Raw genomic sequence first — 20412 nt, 5'->3', positions numbered from 1 at the left:
CACACACTCATAACTCATGTACATGCGCATGTATTCTCTCACATTGAATGGGAAGATTATAATGCAGATTAATGCATATTATAATCTCCAAACTCACGTCACTTTTAAAGGCAAGGTCCAAAATCTTTTAAAACAGTGTTTTAGTTTCACATTTTACATTGCCTTGTTGTATTAAGCCCAAATTTACTGTTTCTATCTAGTTCATCTCTATGAAATGTGAAAGATACAATAACTAACACAACTAACCGTACAAGTGGTTGTATGTCGTGTTTCAGCCAGCTCGCAGGGCCGCAACATCAGAGTCCAAAGCACCAAAAACCAGACAGAAACTGATCTAAAAACACAAACTCAGACATTTATTAATCTAAAACACAAACTAAAACAAACATAAACCCACAAAGTTCACAAAACAAAAGAGACCTCATAAAAACCTACCAAACACAAACCACACAAAAGAAACCTCAATGAAGATCTCCCCAGCCTCATACTGCAGGGCTTATATTAGGCCACAGGCAGGTGGAGGCAATCAAGCAATTGAGCAATTAGGTATTACCTCCACCTGCACTACCTAGGCAAGCAGAGGCTGGGGACGTAACAGTAGTAGAAGTCATCTTTATGAAATATCAGCATTGAAATGAAACTAATTATGTGCATGAAGGACCGTATAACAGGCAAAGCAAAACCAAAGTTCTAAAAGGTCACATGAACATCAACCACAGAAACAGCTCTGCACCACCGGACACTGAACTGAGATGTGGAAAAAAAAAATGAATAGAACAGGCTGCAGGAAGTGAGCAGCGCTTTAACTGTCTGTGGTCAGGGTGGCTCTCGTCTGAAATTAGGCAGCTTCACCCACAGCCGTGCCCGCTACTCCTCTGCACAAAAGAGCCAAGCAGGGGCACCTCACAGTACCCGCTTTGAGGCACCAGAGCAGTGACACTTTCACACATATAATTACACCTGTCCACTCCTTATATCTTCTGCAAAAGTAAGTGCAATCTTTATGTTGATCTGGGGGTTATAGGCTAGGCTACAGCAGCAAAATATTGTCATTCACATTGGATCATGGTTCCCTCTTTTTTCTGGCTTTTAAACTACTGTTAACATATTTTACACAGCTGTGATGCTCATGTAGCTCTTTAATGTTTTTATATTCATTATTGTGTACCAATATGTCAAGTTACACAGTGAAGTTGCATTCTTGGAAAATAATCTTTGTTGTCTATAATTTGATTTTATATTGTCATTCTGCAACCATGTTAAACTGCATGAGCTGCTACCTGTCTTGGCCAGGACACTCTAGAAAAGAGATTTTGAATTTCAACAAGACTCTCCTGATTAAAGTAAAATGTAATAATGTTTACAAATAGAAACAATTATTCTTAAAGCTTTGCATTCATCACAGTCAGTCTGCCATGTTCAGAAATATTAGCCTGTCAGCAGGGCCATTTCAGACAGTTTGAAAACCGTTAAGATCACACCTCCTCTACCAGCGTAAGTGCATGATTTAGCCCTGTTTTATTCTTAATGGCTGTTAACACATTTTTTCATTGAGTTGTAACATAATGTATATGATTCAATAGAGTGCCTTGATAGAAGTTGTGAGAAGACATCTTTGATTTTTGCATGATTAAATTCATTGCATTTTTTTTAACAGTGGAGAAATTTAAGTACAGTGTTGTTGTTCTCTGATCTACGGATTACAGCGAGTGCTTTATTCTGTGCTAATCTAGTGATCCTAATGGAGATCAGTCTCTCTCACTGCTGAAAGGTGGCTATGTGACCAGTGGGGAAAACATGCACAGCATTCGTTAAAACAGTAAATTAGCTTTCTTAAAATTAATATAATGTAAAATAAATAAATAAATAAATAAAAAAGATCATTGTTTACTGAAAGTAACTCTTTCTTTTATTACTTTCCATGTTATCTGTTAAATGCTGAATATCAGTGATTAATTTTGTGGAATTTTGGTTATGGCTTAAAAAACAAAAGGCAATAATATAAGTTATGTTTTTATATCAGCGGTTACAATATCTATCAGAAGCTAAAATCTATTTAGAATTACTATGATTTGATATAGCCTGTTTTACTCATTAGACTGGGAAAGCAAAAAATTTCAGACATATGTTACAGGAAATGGGAATCTAAATCTTACGCACATGATCACATACGTTATTTAGATGCCCTACTGGCGGACATCTTCAACTGTTTTAAGCTACACTTGTATGTTGTCTAATCTGTGTTTGTCGTTTGTCCGGTTATGTGCTGAGCATGCACTGATGCTTTTGTACAAATTAAGTTCCTAATGGATAAATAAAGTTATTTTGAAATTTAATTTGAATTTGGTTTAGAGATTCTAGGCTGAGCAGAATCTTTTTACATTTGTTTTTACCACACATCTTCTGTGATATGTAGAGCATAGGGTTGTGAAATGTAGAGCATAGGATTGATCTGAAGTTCCTGTTCATGCTCAGCTCTGCAACAGAGATGAGTAGATTTCTTTGGCTTTAAGACATGGGCAGAACTGTAAATGAACTGCATTTACTGGTGTGCTCTCTTCCTAAAGAAAATGATAGATTTTACCATCATTTAAACTTTTGTGAGGCTAAATTTTATTCTTGAAATAATGTGTGTGTGTGCGCGTCTTCTTTGTATAGCCCTCCAGACCCCTGTCTGAAGATATTACAGTTTAATATTGTATTATAGTCTGTGCAGATTATAATCTCCAAACTCAAGTCACTTCTAAAGGTAAATTCCTATATGTTTTTAATTTTACTTTGGCTTGTTGCATTGAGCCCATATTTAAGTTTCTGTCTGGTTTTAGGTATTTGAAAGAATGCATTTTTTTTTTAAATTTTTTTTTTACATACATTGTTTTATTTTGTTTATCAATGTATTATGGATTATTTGAGCATTGTAAAGCACTGTGAAACTAGAACCTCTGTTCTGAAAAATATGATCATTATTATCTTCATATGGCCACCATGTTTTGCCTGCATTCCATTTAGTTCACATGTGGGGATCAAGTTCATCTCTGTGAAAGAAACTATAATAATACTATACAATAAGTTGTATGTAGTAAAAGTCATCTTCATGAAAAATCAGCATTGAAATGCAACTAATTATGTGCATGAAGGACCGTATAACAGGCAAAGCAAAACCAAAGGTCTAAAAGGTCACATGAACATCAACCACAGAAACAGTTCTGCAGCACCATACACTGAACTGAGGTGTGAAATAAAATAAAGAATAGAACAGGCTGCAGGAAGTGAGCAGCGCTTTAACTGTCTGTCTTCAGGGTGGCTCTCGTCTGAAATTAGGCAGCTTCACCCACAGCCGCGCCCACTCTGCACAAAAGAGCCAAGCAGGGGCACCTCACAGTACCCGCTTTGGGGCACCAGAGCAGTGCTCCAGGTGGGGATGGAAACTGCAACCTCAGAGCTCCCAGAGTGTGACTCCCTCAGAGTCACACTCTGGACCCCCAAACCACCATACTGCACTGCTGCCATACACAAAGATACGAAAACTACGCTTGTCCGCTCCTTTCATCTTCTGTGAAAGTACAGTGTGTGCAATCTTTATGTTAATACGAGGGTTATAGGCTAAGCTACAGCAGCGTTTTGTTGATGTTCCAGCTTCATGTCAAAAATCCGATGCATGAAACATAAACACGACTGAGCTACGTATGGTAGCAATGGTAAAGCATGCTGATTGTGGCAGTAAAAATTACCTAGGATGGATAGATGGATGCAATGCATTCAATCTACCTGTAGATGGAGCAATTATTAAAATGGATGAGTCCTGTATGTACATTTCAGATCAATTTCTTGGACGATCTTTTACTAAACTGAATTAAATAATCTGATTTAGATAATGGATTTTGTATACGGCTCCTGAATGTATCAGTGATTAACTGTGCCTGATTCCTATCACACCTTTTACAGTCACTTTTATATTAACCTCTACTGTACATGTATTGGGATAGGGGTGGCACGGTGGTGCAGTGGGTAGCACTGTCGCCTCACAGCAAGAAGGCACTGGGTTCGAATCTCGGTTTGGGGCCTTTCTGTCTGGAGTTTGCATGTACCTCCGGGTACTCCGGTTGCCTCCCAGGGTCCAAAAACATGCAAATAGTCCAATTGGAGACTCTAAATTGCCCGTAGGTATGAATGTGTGAGTGAATGGTGTGTGTTCCCTGCGATAGATTGGCAACCTGTCCAGAGTGTATTCCTGCCTCTTGCCCAAAGCATGCTTGGATAGGCTCCAGCACCAGCTCCAGCTTAGGATAAGAGGGTATAGAGGATTGATGGATGTATTGGAATTGGCAAAGCCTCAGATCTTAGCAACAGTTTGTGTTGTAATCCGGAATGATTTTTGTGAAGATATTAGTTTTGTTTATTTTATAAGCATAATATGCCAAAATGATCATAAATATTGACATCTGAATTTCAATAATACAGTGGGGGCAAAGAAATGAGAATTACCCAGTCTTTTTGAAAAGGCACTACTGGTCCAGTCCAGACACAAAGCAAAGACTCTGTATATTTTATTCAAACGCTTGTATCCGATAAAATCTAAAACGTGTATGACCTTTAGGAAGTGAGTCAGATCTGTAACACATTGTTTTATATTTAGTGTGAAGTACTTTCTTCACGGTCACATTCAGCCACACTGCTCTGTCTGTAAGGCTGTTTTATACTAATGGCTCATTAGCAAACCACTGAGGCCAAATCAGAATTCTCTCTTGGTAAGTGTGTTATCATATCATTTCATTTAGTCTAAATTGTGTTACAGTATTTTGTGGTGCACGAAGATTAAACTGGAATCAAATATAAAATAAAATGCATTTTCTGACTAGAAACGATTGCTGCTTTTTCCATACAAATAACATTCATCAAGTAAAATGCTGTTTGAGTCTCTGCTTTCTGGAATCTGTGTGAGCTCTTTATAAAACCCAAAGCATTATTAGGCATCAGCAGCACATTAACTCACTGTGTGGGCTTGTGTAGTAATTGTTATTCTGGTATTTCTGCAAATTAATAGAATACTCTGACAGTCTTTGTTTGTGCTGTTCATTTTCACAGTGTAAATAATAATCAAGACCTGTATATGTTTATTTGGATAAATATTTTCAATCTGATGCAACCATGCTCTTCAATACCTTGTTGGTAATCATCCTCTCCGTGTCAGGTAAATTGTTTTTTTTTTTTTTTTTTTCCAAATGTAGTTCTGATATTTCAGTCTACATATAAAGTATTTATCAGCATGTGTTCCTATTTATTAGTCTCTTTTCATTATCTCAATCAGAAGCCAAAGTGAATGCATTTAAATTGCTTTAAGGAATGTATATAATTAATATAAAATAATGTTCTACAGTACATTAGTTTAGAGTAGTGCAACATCGCTCATCTGAAGAGAGGGGAAAAAAGAGAGAACCTTTAAGATTAATTTCCTCTTCACACTCAGCATTGAAACTGAGACAGAGGCATGATATAAATCTCTGTGCCTGTACTAAATGATCAGATCTGTTGATTGTGCATGTTGCATTCTTAGAATGACGACGCAAGTATTTCAGTGCTACTACATTCTAGCAAAGCTACCTACTAAGCAAGACTTCCTGTACCTGCGAATCTCACATCGATCAGAGGCTACTGCAATCTCCTGACATCAGTTAGTATTGAAATACAAGTACAATTATTGATGTTCCATAGTTTTGGAGAAGTTAGGTGCAGTTTATTTAAAGTTTTGTTTATTGAATCCCTTAGCTGTCATGTTGCCAACACATCTGTGTTTTAAAGGATTTCTGAGAAGTGTATTTGTGTGTGTGCGTGCGTGAATTTGTGTGTGTGTGTGTGTGTGTGCATTTGTGTATGTGTGCTCATGTGTGTGTGTATGTATGTGTATGTATACATGTGTTTGTGTGTATGTGTGCGCATGTGTGTGTGTGTGTGTTTGTGTATGTACGTGTATGTGTGTCTGAGTGTGTGTGTGTGTGTGTGTTTGAGGGTGTGTGTGTGTGTGTGTGTGTGTGTTTGTTTGTATTTTTCAGGTGTTCTGAGCCAGAGGGGATGGGGAGTGACTTACACCCCTGAGAGAATCTGTGCCTTAAAGGGGTCTTCAGTAGACATGAGCTGCACTTACTCATATCCCACATCTCACACAGTGCAGAAAACTTTCTGGTTTATTCACTGGAACAAGCCACAGGAGCCTGAGGACCTGTCCCAGGACCCAGAGTACTCTGACCGTGTGGAGTACCTGGGGAATCAGAACAGTGACTGCACTTTCAGAATAAACCAACTGAGTGAAACTGATTCAGGAACATATCGATTCAGGTTCCTGACTGACCTGACTGATGTTGAAAATTCTACTGGAGAACCTGGTGTCACATTAGCAGTTACAGGTAATTATTTTAGGCTATAAACTCAGAGGATTTTCTTCCCACAAGTATGAATGGAAGCTTTTTTACAGGTATAATTTGCTATTTGCAGATCTACAGGTGATGGTGAATCCTGACACAATGACAGAGGGACACAGTGTGAGACTGACCTGTAGCACCACCTGCACTCTGACTGGCAGCCCAGCCTTCATCTGGTACAGGGACGGATCTCCTCTGTCCTTCACTGGTCGGAGTCACCAGTTCAGAGCCAGCAGTGAAGATGCAGGCAGATACACCTGTACTGTGAAAGGCTATGATCTTCATTCCCCTGCAATGGCTCTTAATGTGATATGTGAGTGCTAGGCAAACTTGTGTGGTCGTCAATATTTGTGATTTTCAAAATTCTTGAAATATTTCAGCCATAATTTTCCACTAAATTGTACAGATTATTTTATGCTGCATGTAAATGTACTGACACTAAAGCACTGGATAAAATTTCAATACCTGAAAACATGCTATGATGCAATGATTTGAAAACACTATGTCTGCCTGAGTCAGGTTTAAATTTCACATGAAACTACAAATTATTGTTCCCCTTTCAGATCGTCCCAAGAGCATCTCAGTATCAGTGAGTCCCTCTGGTGAAATAGTGGAGGGCAGTTCAGTGACTCTGACCTGCAGCAGTGATGCCAACCCACCAGTGCAGAAATACACCTGGTATAAGAATAATAGAACTGTATCCTCATTGAGAGCATCAAAAAGGAGTTATACCATTAATAACATCAAATCCGGGGATGCAGGAGAATACTATTGTGAGGCAGAGAATGTGATTGGGACAGACAGATCTGCTCATATAAATCTCAAAGTGCTGTGTGAGTAATTCTGTACTGTCATTTAGAATGGCTTGGATGGGCAGCATCTTTCGTGAAAATAGCCTATGCTCATATGTCTGAAAGCTGTGGCCTGTTTGTTAATATAAAAATGAGTAGAACATACACTTTGATTTACTGCTGGGTGATATCATTAAATAATATGACGTAAAACAGTGTGATATATGTTATGTACATACGTTTATATTATAGAGTAATGTAGTAGTGTAGTCACAGTATAGTATATACTTTATTAAATCTATACTGTACATTGTATATGTAAACCTAGTGATGTGCCATATTTGAGGCTCTTCATTTCTGTGCATTAAGCCTGAAATGCTGGAAGAACTGAGGTTGTGAACCCACAGTGGGTTTCCTATAACTGAGCTGAGTAAGTGTGACATCTATATAAAACTGCAGGACGTGTTATTTTCTCTTTCAGATCCACCTAAGAGCACCGCAGTATCTGTGAGCCACTCTGGTGAAATAGTGGAGGGCAGTTCAGTGACTCTGACCTGCAGCAGTGATGCCAACCCACCAGCGCAGAGATACACCTGGTTTAAGAAGATTGGATCTGCATTCTTGAGGAGAGGATCAGAACGGAATTACACCATTAATAAAATCAACTCCTGGGATGCAGGAGAATACTACTGTGAGGCAGAGAATGCGATGGGGACAGACAGATCTCCTCCTAAACGTCTTGATGTGCAATGTGAGTACATCAGTGCATCTCAGCTTCATACACACAGAGCAGAGAGTCAGTATCTCCTGAGTGTCTTTGTGTAACTTCACAGCAGTAAGACACTGAGTAAAGCAGTCACACTGGCCAGTGGAGGAGAAATCAAATATAATTACATTACCATACAGTGATGAGTCTGATAATACTGACATGTCTTAGGTAAAACGTGTAGTCATTTTGAGTTTGCAAAGGGTTAGGGTTTTATTTAAAACTGCAATACCTGTTATTTCCTCTTTCAGATCATCCGAAGAGTGTCTCAGTATCAGTGAGCCCCTCTGGTGAAATAGTGGAGGGCAGTTCAGTGACTCTGACCTGCAGCAGCAATGCCAACCCACGAGTGCACAGATATACCTGGTATAAGAAGAATAGGGCTGAATCCTCATGGAGAGGATCCAGTAACACCATTAAAAACATCACACTGCAGGATACAGGAGAATACACCTGTCAGGCAGAGAATGTGATTGGGAAAAACATCTCTCCTCCTAAACGTCTTAATGTGCAGTGTGAGTATATCAGTGCATCTCAGCTTTAAACACACAGAGCAGAGAGTCAGTATCTCCTGAGTGTCTTTGTGCAACTTCACTGTAGTAAGACACTGAGTAACGCAGTCACACTGGCCAGTGGAGGAGAATGATGAGCCTGATCACACTGAAATGTCTTAAGTAAAGCATGTTGTCATTTTGAATTTGCACAGGGAAAAAAATGTCACATGTAGTGGTTGAACATTAACAGAATTAAGCTATCATTATTAATGGCCATGCTAAAAATGATTATATCTAAATATTGCTGTCACTTTTGAAAACTTGCCTGTCCTGAGTCATTTGCGAACTAACCTTTAAAAAGCTGCAATATATCCAGTTCATTTTAAAACAAAGCACGACATACTGGGATATTCACATTGTGGGATTTCAGCTCCATTATATACTTTACTTTGAAATAAATGTCCCTGCTAGTGCTTTGATATGCAACACAGTGAGTGAGAAATTATATTGAATTTAACACATTTTTCTAATTAATTTAGATGCTCCCAAGAACACCTCAGTGTGACATCTATATAAAACTGCAGGACCTGTTATTTTCTTTTTCAGATTCTCCCAAAATCACCTCAGTATCAGTGAGCCCCTCTGGTGAAATAGTGGAGGGCAGGTCAGTGACTCTGACCTGCAGCAGTGATGCCGACCCACCAGTGCAGATATACACCTGGTTAAAGAAGACTGGATCTGTATTCTTGAGGAGAGGAACAGAACGAAGTTACATTATTAAAAACATCACACTGCAGGATGTAGGAGAATACTACTGTGAGGCAGAGAATGCGATTGGGACAAAAAGATCTCCTCCTAAACGCCTCGATGTCCAGTGTGAGTATATCAGTGCATCTCAGCTTCAGACACACAGAGAAGAGAGTCAATATCTCCTAAGTATCTTTAGGAAACTTTGCAATCGTAAGACACGGAGTAAAGCAGTCACACTGGCCAATGAAGGGAGAATCTTATGAAGATATAATTGATTTAACATGATGAGTGAGCCAGATGATACGGACATGTCATAAGTTAAACGAGTAGTCATTCTGAGTTTGCACAGGGCAAACAATCATACCATATGTACTGTAGATGTTTTATACCAAGTAATCGTTACTCTTAATAAACCAAGCAAACAGGTTTGCGTGTTTCTATTTCTATTTTTAACCTTTCTAAACAATGCTAAATAAAATTTCTTATCTAAATACTGCTGTCATTATTGAAAGCTTTTCTATCCTGTGTCTCAAGGCCATTCACCAACCCCCATAAAAGGATGCAGTAAATTCTACTCATTTCCAAACAAAGAAAGCATTTGCAGTGTGCTATTTCAGCTTCATTATAAACTTTCCTTTGCAATAAATAGTTCTGAATCTATTTGAGACAAATCACAGAGATTGATAAATTATATGGAATTTAACACATTTCTCTATTGATTTCAGATGCTCCCAAGAACACCTCAGTATCAATGAGCCCCTCTGGTTAAATAGTGGAGGGCAGTTCAGTGACTCTGACCTGCAGCAGCGATGCCAACCCACGAGTGCAGAACTACACCTGGTTTAAGAAGAATGACACTGGAGTCTGGCAGGCAGGATCTGGACAGAATTTGAACTTTTCTAACTTTGGATCCTGGAACAGAGGACAGTACTACTGTGAGGCACAGAACAGACTTGGAGCTCAGAATGCTTCTGCTCTACTTGTCACAGTGCAAGGTAGGGCCAGAACATATTTTATACGATATTTTATACGATATTGATTATGATCCATAGGCTACAAACCAATGCTGATCATGATACTGGTGCTACAATCCGAATTGGATCATGGTAGATAATGATGATGAGCAGTTTAACTAAAAGTATCATGATGCCAGCATTGAATTCAGTAAAATTCAAATGTACTGACATTTTTAGTAAAGGTAGGCATATAAGGGGTGTATTTAAACATTTATGAACTTTCGCCTTAAGGACCTTGGTGAGACATGTTATGAAATGAACACTGCTATATCATAACTGACAGGGCTACATCTCTCTGACTTAGGAGGTCAGTCACTGATCGCGGCTGCAGCTGTGGGAGTGGCTGCCATTTTGGCTCTTGTGTTTCTGGGTGTTGTGTGCGTGAGGTACGTGGTTGTAAATGAGTCGGTCTGTAGTCACTCCAGTGTGAATTGCTGTATGTCTGATTTAGACTCATAGTTTAAAACAAGTGTACATTTTTGTGGAATGTTCTTGTCAATCATTAGCTACGTTACATGATGCTGATGCCATACTCCCCCCTCTAATGTCTGATTAGTGCTTAGACCACTGCATTATTAGACATTTTGTTTTATTGAGATGTCAATTTTATAAACTCTGACTGATGCGTTTTAGTGTCCCAATTAGGGTTATCAAACCTGTATGATGTGGTAACAGAATCCCCTTAAAGCTTGTTCTTAATATGAATCATGTGGACAGTTACAGACCATAACAAAGTCTTGTCAAACGCATCAATTTGCCCATGTGTTGGTCTGAATAAAGCAGAACTACATTTACGGGGCAGGAAGAAACCTCTTATAACTCAAGCTCATTTCCTGTGACCAAATGACATCTGAATAATAAAAAATACACACATACATGGACACTACTGCCTCAGCAATACACATCATTCAAACAAATGCAAATTGTTGTTTGCACAAGAGGGGGTTCTTTAAATATTTGTCTGAAGGTAGATTTACTTTTTATTTTTATTATTTTTTTCTGAATAATCAGGAGGAGAAAATCAACAAATGAGACAAAAAGGGGCAGGCAGGTGAGTCAATGAAATCATCTGCATATGCGCATACATGTATTTATCTATGGATGTAATATAATTTTATTTGTATACATTTTTTAAGTAAAAACTGAAATTCAATAACACTTTCTATGATGCCTGTCTATAATCCATTATATACTACTTATAATGCCTTATAGTCTGCTCATAATACAGTATAATTAGAGTTATGAAGACTGTTTAACACTCATAATGCTTTATAACAGTAATCATGCAATACAAAAGACATGATTTATTTATTTATATAGCACCTTTCTTACAAATAAGTAGAAAGCAGAGCAGTGTGTGCCAAATGGCCTTGAAGGTTTATTAGATTATGTACAGAGGTTATGATCTCTGTGTCATTTTTCAGTGTGTTGACATGCTTAATGGAAATTGATCCAGAGTTAATTATGTGTGTTCCCCTGTAAAGGACAGTTTTGGTTTCTCAAATGGGTTTGTAGTATATGACAGAAACATGCTACACCGTACAATACTGCTTTTGTGCATATAATAATCTGTTCATTACATACAGAGGCAGGGAGAGTGACTTGTACTTTATGTGTTGTATTCACCTGATTTCAGTGAATAAATACAAAGAGATTATTGTTGTGATGAAGGTGTCCTTGCTATTGGTTATTGAAAATATATACTTTGAAATGAATATATGAATGAGTATTTCAGTGTGAAATCTTTCCATGATTTTAAGAAAACCCACTGTAAAATTGGTCATGTTAGAGACAAAATAAATTGTATTAAGTGTATTACATCTGAATGTCTGGTTCTGCTGATGGCATTTATTTGAAATAAAACATTGATTCATTAGCTGATTTTTTTATATCAGGTTAAATGCATGTTTTGGAGTTAATGGGGGCGAGTAGCTCACTCCAGCTCTGAGGAGCTCACTGAAATGAACAGGTACTTTCTGTGGATCTTTCCCATCCTTCTCCTGCCTCTTTTCTTTACCCTGCAGGGGAATAAAAGCCCCATTTATGGCAACGTCTCAGGGATGGCAATGAGTCACACTGGAACACAGGATATGGACAGAGAAGACGGTGAAGTTCCCCTCTACGCCTCTGTTCAGCCCGCTAACACCCGCAACCAGGAAGAGCTTCTACCCTCCACTGTTCAAAATCCACTCCCCCAGTGTGAGGAGGGTGTTCAGTATGCCAGCATCCAGTTCCGCCCCTCCAGTGCTGCCCCCAGGTGAGAATATCCCACCTTTATACTACCTGTGCTGACTGTCGCTGTGTCAGGTCTATTATCTCTCTCCAGAAGCTTTTATCATAGACTGCTCTCTCTGACTGGAGCCAGACGAGGCCTCTATGGAGTCAGCAGGAGAATGACCCTCACTGGATAGACCAGAGTGTCTCACTGGACAGACCAGAGTGTCTCACTGGATAGACCAGAGTGTCTCACTGGATAGACCAGAGTGTCTCACTGGACAGACCAGAGTGTCTCACTGGATAGACCAGAGTGTCTCACTGGATAGACCAGAGTGTCTCACTGGGGAGAGCTGAGATGGTTGTGCTGTGATTTATATTGGAAAAAAACATAAAGAATTATTTAGATTCTAACCGTAGTAGATGTGCTACATTTACATCAGCGTGTACAATATTAGAAATTAATGATAGCCAAAAAACGTGCATCCATAACACTTGGACATGTAAGCATGTACAAAACAAACCCTGGAAACAAAATACAAATGAGCATTTCAGAAAAAAATGCAAATGAGCATTTCTGAGATTCCAGTACTTCTCAGTACATCTGTAACAGTTTATATATGTATGTGTTCGTAGGACTGGGTGTTGCCTTGATGAACACTATTTCTATATTTTGGTTGCTTGTTTGTTGCAGTCCCAAAGCCCAGTTCAAGTATTTTAAAATGTAGTAATCTCTCGCTGCTGCTTTGCTAAGAACTTCTCTGCCTGGTCAAAAGAAGAACGTGGTAATATGAGGACTGGATGTTCCGCTGATCTAGATTCATCATTTGGTTTGTTCTGCTTGTCAACTTTCTTCTCTTTTCATCTCCCTGCTGTGTGACCTCAGCCTATGACATCACAGTGATGTAATGTTTTCCAAAATTCCAGATAACTGTTCTGTGGCTAAAGCTTCTGCTTGTGCTTCATGTTGCAAGGTGTGTCTAAATGTGATAAAGGCTCAGGCAGGATTGACTGAAATGAGAATGAGAATGTCTGTGACTTTAATAGAGTCTAAATGCGCTGTTTTCTCAATGCAGATCACCAGCCCCATCCGTAAAGGAAGACTGTGTTCTCTACAGCACACTTCGAAAACTGGACATGTGAAAATAAACCAGGAAGATATCTTGCTTCATGAACTGTGGACCAATGCTGGTTATTCAGTGTAAATTTGGACATTTCTTTTAATTTGTGAGCATTTCCTGTGTTTTTTCTTGAACTTTAAACAGCAAATTGTCTGCAAAGTAATCCTCAAGCGGTAAGAACCAAACATTTTCTTCACTGGATGATACATTTAAAAGTATTTATTAAAACCAGTGAACATAAACTCTCCTCATGAACTCAGGTCACATAACTGTGCCTTTGTCACATGACCAGGATGACTGTGGTTATTGGAGTCTGCGAAGATGTACTCAGAATGGATCATTCCTTTGGCATTCTATCAACATTTTCATGCATAACAGCTCATGCCTTCATATTGTACACAAAGTATTATCATGATGTTGGTGCCTGAAAGCCATTATCATTGCTGAATGTATTCGTTGGCCAAATATACTGGAGAATTGAGCTTTGTATATAATTCAATTTTTTAAATTTTTTTATTAATACTTGTATAACATTTACATTATTATGACATTCCTGTGCACATTTTGTGATTATATTATGCTTATTACTGAACTGATCCCATCTAAAGTATATATTCACATGAGGTGAATTTGTTTTTCACATTCTTAGTGTTTATTTTTTGTATTGCTAAACGTCAGAATTCAGAGCATTCCTTGAATTTTTTTTAACAATCGTTTAATGAAACAAACAAAATGAACCTATGCTTGAAGAATTTTGTAAGTAAACCGTGTACTGTAGGTGTTACCCCCTGGGTTCGGCTGATGGAATAGAACATGTGCAGGTAAGGCACTAAACAGGTACTTTAAAAAAAACATCCCACAGGGCCTGCTGGATTTCCATATGAAAACAAGGCTTATATATATATATATATAATATATATATATATATATATATATATATAGCAGACACAGGATGGGTAAGGAACCCAGTGGAAAAATTTAGCAAATGATGTCATCAGTACTGTCATTTATGTTTTAGTACGGGGTGAGACCTGCACCACATTGAGTTAAATGAAATACATAGAAAATATTTTTTTTTTCATACTGTAAAAAAAAAAAAAAAAAAAAAAAAAAAAAAAAAAGGTTAAAGGAGTACCATGGTGGTTGAACGTGACACTTCCCAGTTGTCTTCAGGCAACAACAAAACAAATGTGCATAATTTTTTTATTCTTCAGTCATTTCAATGTACTTTAAAACGTATTTTTCTAAGCCTAAATTTCCCACGATAAAAATTCACCCGAACCGTCTGGGCGTGGTAATGAGAACTGTCAGTTAGCTATGATTGACAGACCGTGCCCCGTTACCATAGCTACCCCCATGATATGCGCTCTCTTTGGGAGACTGAATTTTCACAAGCTAGCTAGCTTAGTAGGGCTAGTATATCAAGTATCGGTAGATAGCTAAGGTAAGGACGTTGACTTATATCTAATGATAATTTTTGATATCTAGCTAGCCAAGTTAAGATAAAAGCACAACTATAACGTCCTCATAAAAGCAAACTAGCAAGCTAACGTTATCGATAACATTGCCTTATGAAAGCAAACCTCCTAGCTAGCTAACGTTAGCTAGCTAGCTAAATGAATATAACCAGAAATAATCTAAAGGCACTCTAATTTAAGTGAACCTAACGTTAGTCAAATATTTGCATTGTCTGAACAGCAGGACGGTGTGTCCTGTCAGATTTCTTTACGGGGCGTGGAAATGGGAGTGGTTACTGTATTAATGACGTAGCAAAATGACAACTTTCTCAACCGGTTGAAAATAGGACGATGAATTTAAAACGCATATTTCTCCAAGAATACAGAACGGACATATTTAATACTTTGCTCATTGTGTTTCTTCAATGCCTCTTGTGCAAATAGCACATAAAACCGAGAAAGTGTGAAAATCACCATGGTACTCCTTTAAACATTCTGTTTGTGGCAGTGAAATTAACCTCAGGAGGAGAGATGAATGCAGTGCACCTTTTCTGCCTGTAGATGGCACTATTAGTGCAATACATGAGTCCTCTATGAGCGTTTCAGATCGATTTCCCCCAAGATCTTTTGCGAAGCTGAATTAAGTAATCTGGTTTAGGTAATGGTTTTTTGTATGGGGCTCCTGAACCTAAAAGTGTTCACCTGTGCCTGATGCCTATCACACCTTTTGCAGACTCATTAATATTAAGCTCTTCTGCTTTTACAGACTGTTTATACTGTACATGTATTGGAATAGGACAAGCCTCAGACCTTAGCAACAATGTGTGCATTAGCAGATAGCTTCCTGCTAGTAGCTTTAGTTCACATTGCCAATGCAGTCACAGATGTTTTAATTCAGTCATGCACATGCAGCTGGATGCATATTTTTATTTGTTATTGTTTTACAAGATCTGAAATAAAAACAAAATTCATCTGGGAACAGACAGAAATGCTGAAATTTAAAAAACATTTTAAAAAAAAACAGAACCAATGTCTGTATTAATTGCACATCAGTGAATAGAATAAAGGTCTCAAGTGAATTCATACATGTGCTTATGTGAGATGTGTGATTGAACTGCTGTACCCATTTAAATGGTTTGTGGACTGGGAAGGCCTCTGTAAGTGTAGAGAGAGGGAGTGGTGCAAATTGGGGGGGTGGGGGCACAGAAAAAGGCACGGAGACGGGGGAGTGTTGTTCAGGTATTTTTGTTGGAGGGAAGGTAGCCAGCTTTCCAGACAGTTTTAAGAGTGATCGATAAGCAGTGCTGTATTGTAAGTTACAGTAGTGATAGCCCGTCCGCACATTTCCAAGGAATAAACAAGTCAAAGGCGGAATCCCTGTGCTGGCTGGCTGTTTCCGAGTATTTGCTCACGCTACAGAAACACGGCAACGACGAAGCACTCACCCACGGCCTTACGCCATGTTGTTTACATGCGTGTGCATGCGTGTGCATGCGTGTGCATTGAAGTGTGCGCGTCAGCATGTCTGTCTTATAGAGCGTGTGGATTCAGGAATATTTACAAATGCAAAGTTTGACTTCATTATTGCATATGTCAAAATGGATCAGGAGTTATGCCTGTAAGCAGAATTGTTATGTTTATTTTATAATATCCAAAATAAACATAAATGCAATTAATTGGGATTAAGAACAGCTGTTGTCATTGATATTCATATTGGTATCTGAATCTCAATAAGAGAGTGGAGTTACCCAGCCTTTTAAAAATGCACTGTTAGTCCTGACCAGAAGCAAAGCTAATGACTGCGGTTGTTCTGCCATTTTTATCAGTTAACTTCTAAAATGTGCAAGACATGAAAAAGGGGAAGTGAGTCAGATCTGCACCAGCCAGTCAATCACATTCTACTTTTATATTTAGCGTGAAGAACTTTCTTCACGGTCATATTCAGCACACTGCTCTATCAGTAAGGCTGTTTTATACTAATGGCTCATTAGTAAACCACTGAGGCCAGATCAGAACTCTCTCCCGGTAAATGTATTATCATATTACTTAATTTAGTCTATATTGTGTTACAGCATTTTGTAGTGAATGAAGATTAAACTGGAATCAAATACAAAAATAAAATGTATAAATGATCGCTATTTCTTCCATACAAATAACATTCATCAAGTCACAGCCTGTTTGAGTATCTGCTGTCTGGACTGTGTGAGCTCTTCATTAAAGCCTGAGCATTTAGGGACATTAGCAGCACATTAACTCACTGTGTGAGCTTGTGTAGTATTTGTTAGTCTGGTATTTATGCTAATAAATCGAATACTCTGACAATCTTTGTTTCTGCCATTCATTTTTCAGTGTAAATAATAATCAAGACCTGTATATGTGTATTCTAATGAGTATTTTCAATCTGATGCAGCCATGCTCTTCAAATCCTTGTTGGCAATCGACCTCTCTGTGCCAGATAAATTGTTTGGGATTATTCCAAAATGTAGTTCTGATGTTTCAGTCTACATATACAGTATTTATCAGCATGTGTTTCTGTTTATTAGTCTCCCTTTGTAATGGCTTTCTGTTTTGCAAATTCAATGTAAGCCATGTAAGACGCCTTTGGGACAGCTCTACGTGCTTCACCTCACAAAACACCTTTTTTGCCTTGTACTCACGTTTGCTATGGTCTTGATAGTTGATTTCGGAATTTCCGCAAAGCAGGTTGTTTGTTTGTATGTATGAGTGTGCATGCGGTGTGTAGTGCAATGGCCTTCAATGAACACTCAAACAAAAGGCTACGATGCATGCATCAAAATAAAGAAACGTATCAAAGGCAAATAATGTTGTTCCTCAAATCGAAAATAGCCTAAATCAAAAGTAAAACACAATCAAATTATTTAGGCCAGTATTTCTTTCAATGCATTAAATTCAAAGACAGTGTGTAGGTAGAGCAATGCGAAGCCTTGTATAGCCGTAGAACACTGTATGTCCGCAGCGTCTTCTCAGTTCAAATGCACACCTGCTCTAATTATTGGCAACGCAGCCCAACATCATTATTCAGGTAGCCACTAGGGGGCACCATTTACATATTTACAATAACTCATTAGAGATTTGGCTCCAATTAACTCTCTCCATTAACTCAATAAGAAGTAAAAGTGAATACATTTAAATTGCTTTATAAAGGAGAAAGGAGTGTATATCATTTCCATAAAATAATGTTCTACAGTACATTAGCTTAGAGTAGTGCAACGTTTCTCATCTGAAGAGAGAGGGGGAAAAAGAGTGAACTTATAAGAAGTTCCTCTTCACACTCAGCTTTAAGACTGAGACAGAGGCATGATATAAATATCTGTGGTTTTACTAAATGATCAGAGCTGTCTCAGAACCAGAATATTCTGGTGCCACATATTTTAATGAAAGCAGTTTGTTTTCACTGCAAGCAAAACATAACAGTTTTCAGCTGACAGTATACCTCAGATACTCGCTCTTGATTGGCTTAATGCTACTGTGCAGCAAAGCTTGCTACTAAGCAAGACTTTCTGTGCTCATGAATCTCACAATTATTGGTGGTTACTGTTATCTACCGATGTCAGGCCTACCGATGTCAACACCTCTATCGTTTTGAAGAAGGGTGATTGTTCCTGTTTCATTATTTGTTACAGATGGCTTGCATATTTGATCATATTGTGGTAATCAGAGCAGAGGTGGAAAATCTAGGTTCAGAAAGTAAAAGTTGTCCCCAGGATTCTGTTCCAATCATCTGGATTTGCTCATCAGCACAATTCTTCAGCCAGGAGGAAGAACTGATTAGTGAAATCAGCTGGATGAGTTCATGGGCAGAAGAAACATGGCAGGGCTTTACTTTCTCACCCCTGGAGTCATAGTATCTGAGTCATAGTATCACTACAATGTATGGCCTGGACCACAGCAGCCATCATCCAGATTAGAAAGTATGACTCACTTGCCCAGAACCTCCAAGCACAACTCTATGGTTCATAAACCATCTTAGAGAATCGGTCTGATCTAGGATCAGTTTTGCCTTTAGGCCATTATGGATAAAGCTTGGATATCAAGAGAGGAAACATGATCTGAGATCAGCTCTCTTACTCTGAGATACTCTAGGAATAGGGATGAAGGTCCGTTTCGGTTGGGGTGGAGTTCAGGAAAGACTATAGGCACCTGCCTGAACCCCCTGAACCAGTAAGAGGCTCTTTTCATTTCCAGACCAAGTAAACTCAGTTCCAGTATGGAACAGTAAAGCATACTTTTAAAATTTAAGGTCACACTAAAATGGACGAATCAAAGCTTCAACTGATGCAACAGGCACTCATTCAAACTTATGTCAGAGGTCTCTGGTTACTTGTTCATCCCTTCCCAGTGGGAACACATCTCCGTGACTCTGTGCACACTTGCTTGTATTTGACACACTGTATATTTTCATGTTTGTATTTCATATACAATGCACGCTATTTGCTTATTTTTGGTTTATATCACCTACAGTACATCTCAACCATTTTGATTGTAGTTTATATATTTTGGGGAATAAGCGTATGCATGCCCGCATCTAGTTATTTTGCGGGTCTACACACCTAACTTATATTTAACTGTGATTTAAGTGATTTTCTAAGTGTTGCATTGACATTCCTACCTTTATGCATGCACTTATTTGAAATGCTATGTCTGTTTATTTACAGCACTGTGTGGCCACTCTGGTTCCCTTTTAACAGTGCAACTGGAGGCGCACTTATGTCTGACTGAGTCTCTTCCTGTGTCTCACAGCCTTCAGAGAGTGACAAACGCAGCCAGCGACACAAACTCTGCGCTTCAGAGAGCTGACGAGGCCTCAGTGTGAGATTAAAACACACAGAGGAGAGAATCTGCAGAGAATGAGAAATGATGGAGATCAGGATGAAAGAGTCTCTTTTTGTCTTTAACTTTACAGAACTGCTGTATGTTTCTGCTATCTTATCCATCTTATAAAGAGCTGTTGGTGGAGGATTTTTCCCAAAGTACTGTAACCCTGCTGCAACATGCATGTTCATGTAACCCTGCCGCAACATGCATGTTCATGTAACCCTGCTGCAACATGCATGTTCATGTAACCCTGCTGCAACATGCATGTTCATGTAACCCTGCTGCAACATGCATGTTCATGTAACCCTGCTGCATACATGCTCCAGTGACACCATTACACGTTTATATAACCTAGTTACACACACGCTCATAACTCATGTACATGCGCATGTACTCTGTTACATTAAATGGGAAGAATATAATGCAGATTAATGTAGATTATAGTCTCCAATCTCAAGTCACTTTTAAAGGCAAGGTCCAAAATCCTTTAAAACAGTGTTTTAGTTTGACATTTTACATTGCCTTGTTGTATTGACCCCAACTTTACTTTC

General features: G+C 38.6%; 2 protein-coding genes across 2 annotated transcripts in view; one reads left to right on the top strand and one right to left on the bottom strand.

Annotated features, from left to right (window-relative positions):
• Nucleotides 1–20412, bottom strand: part of LOC118232142 (basement membrane-specific heparan sulfate proteoglycan core protein-like) — a 1449502-nt gene that overhangs the window by 259759 nt on the left and 1169331 nt on the right. The window lies entirely within an intron of this gene.
• Nucleotides 435–20078, top strand: LOC118232253 (B-cell receptor CD22-like). Its single transcript, XM_035427073.1, has 8 exons — nt 435–2749; nt 5086–5191; nt 7887–7958; nt 8225–8488; nt 9074–9343; nt 9943–10212; nt 18705–18711; nt 19787–20078. The coding sequence occupies exons 2-6, from the start codon at nt 5149–5151 to the stop codon at nt 9984–9986; spliced, it is 693 nt and encodes a 230-aa protein (XP_035282964.1). The 5' UTR covers nt 435–2749; nt 5086–5148; the 3' UTR covers nt 9987–10212; nt 18705–18711; nt 19787–20078.

Source organism: Anguilla anguilla, chromosome 1 (genome assembly GCF_013347855.1).
Source record: "Anguilla anguilla isolate fAngAng1 chromosome 1, fAngAng1.pri, whole genome shotgun sequence".
In the NCBI taxonomy this organism is placed as follows: domain Eukaryota; kingdom Metazoa; phylum Chordata; class Actinopteri; order Anguilliformes; family Anguillidae; genus Anguilla; species Anguilla anguilla.
Note: the sequence above shows the minus strand (reverse complement) of the source record. Positions and strands in the feature narration are given on the sequence as shown.

What these genes read in the sequence shown, in the direction of transcription:
- LOC118232253 (XM_035427073.1), top strand. Translation starts at nt 5,149, where the DNA reads ATGCTCTTCAATACCTTGTTGGTAATCATCCTCTCCGTGTCAG. An exon ending in AATCATCCTCTCCGTGTCAG is followed by an intron (nt 5,192 to 7,886) that starts GTAAATTGTTTT and finishes CCTGGGATGCAG; the next exon opens with GAGAATACTACTGTGAGGCA. An exon ending in TAAACGTCTTAATGTGCAGT is followed by an intron (nt 8,489 to 9,073) that starts GTGAGTATATCA and finishes TTTCTTTTTCAG; the next exon opens with ATTCTCCCAAAATCACCTCA.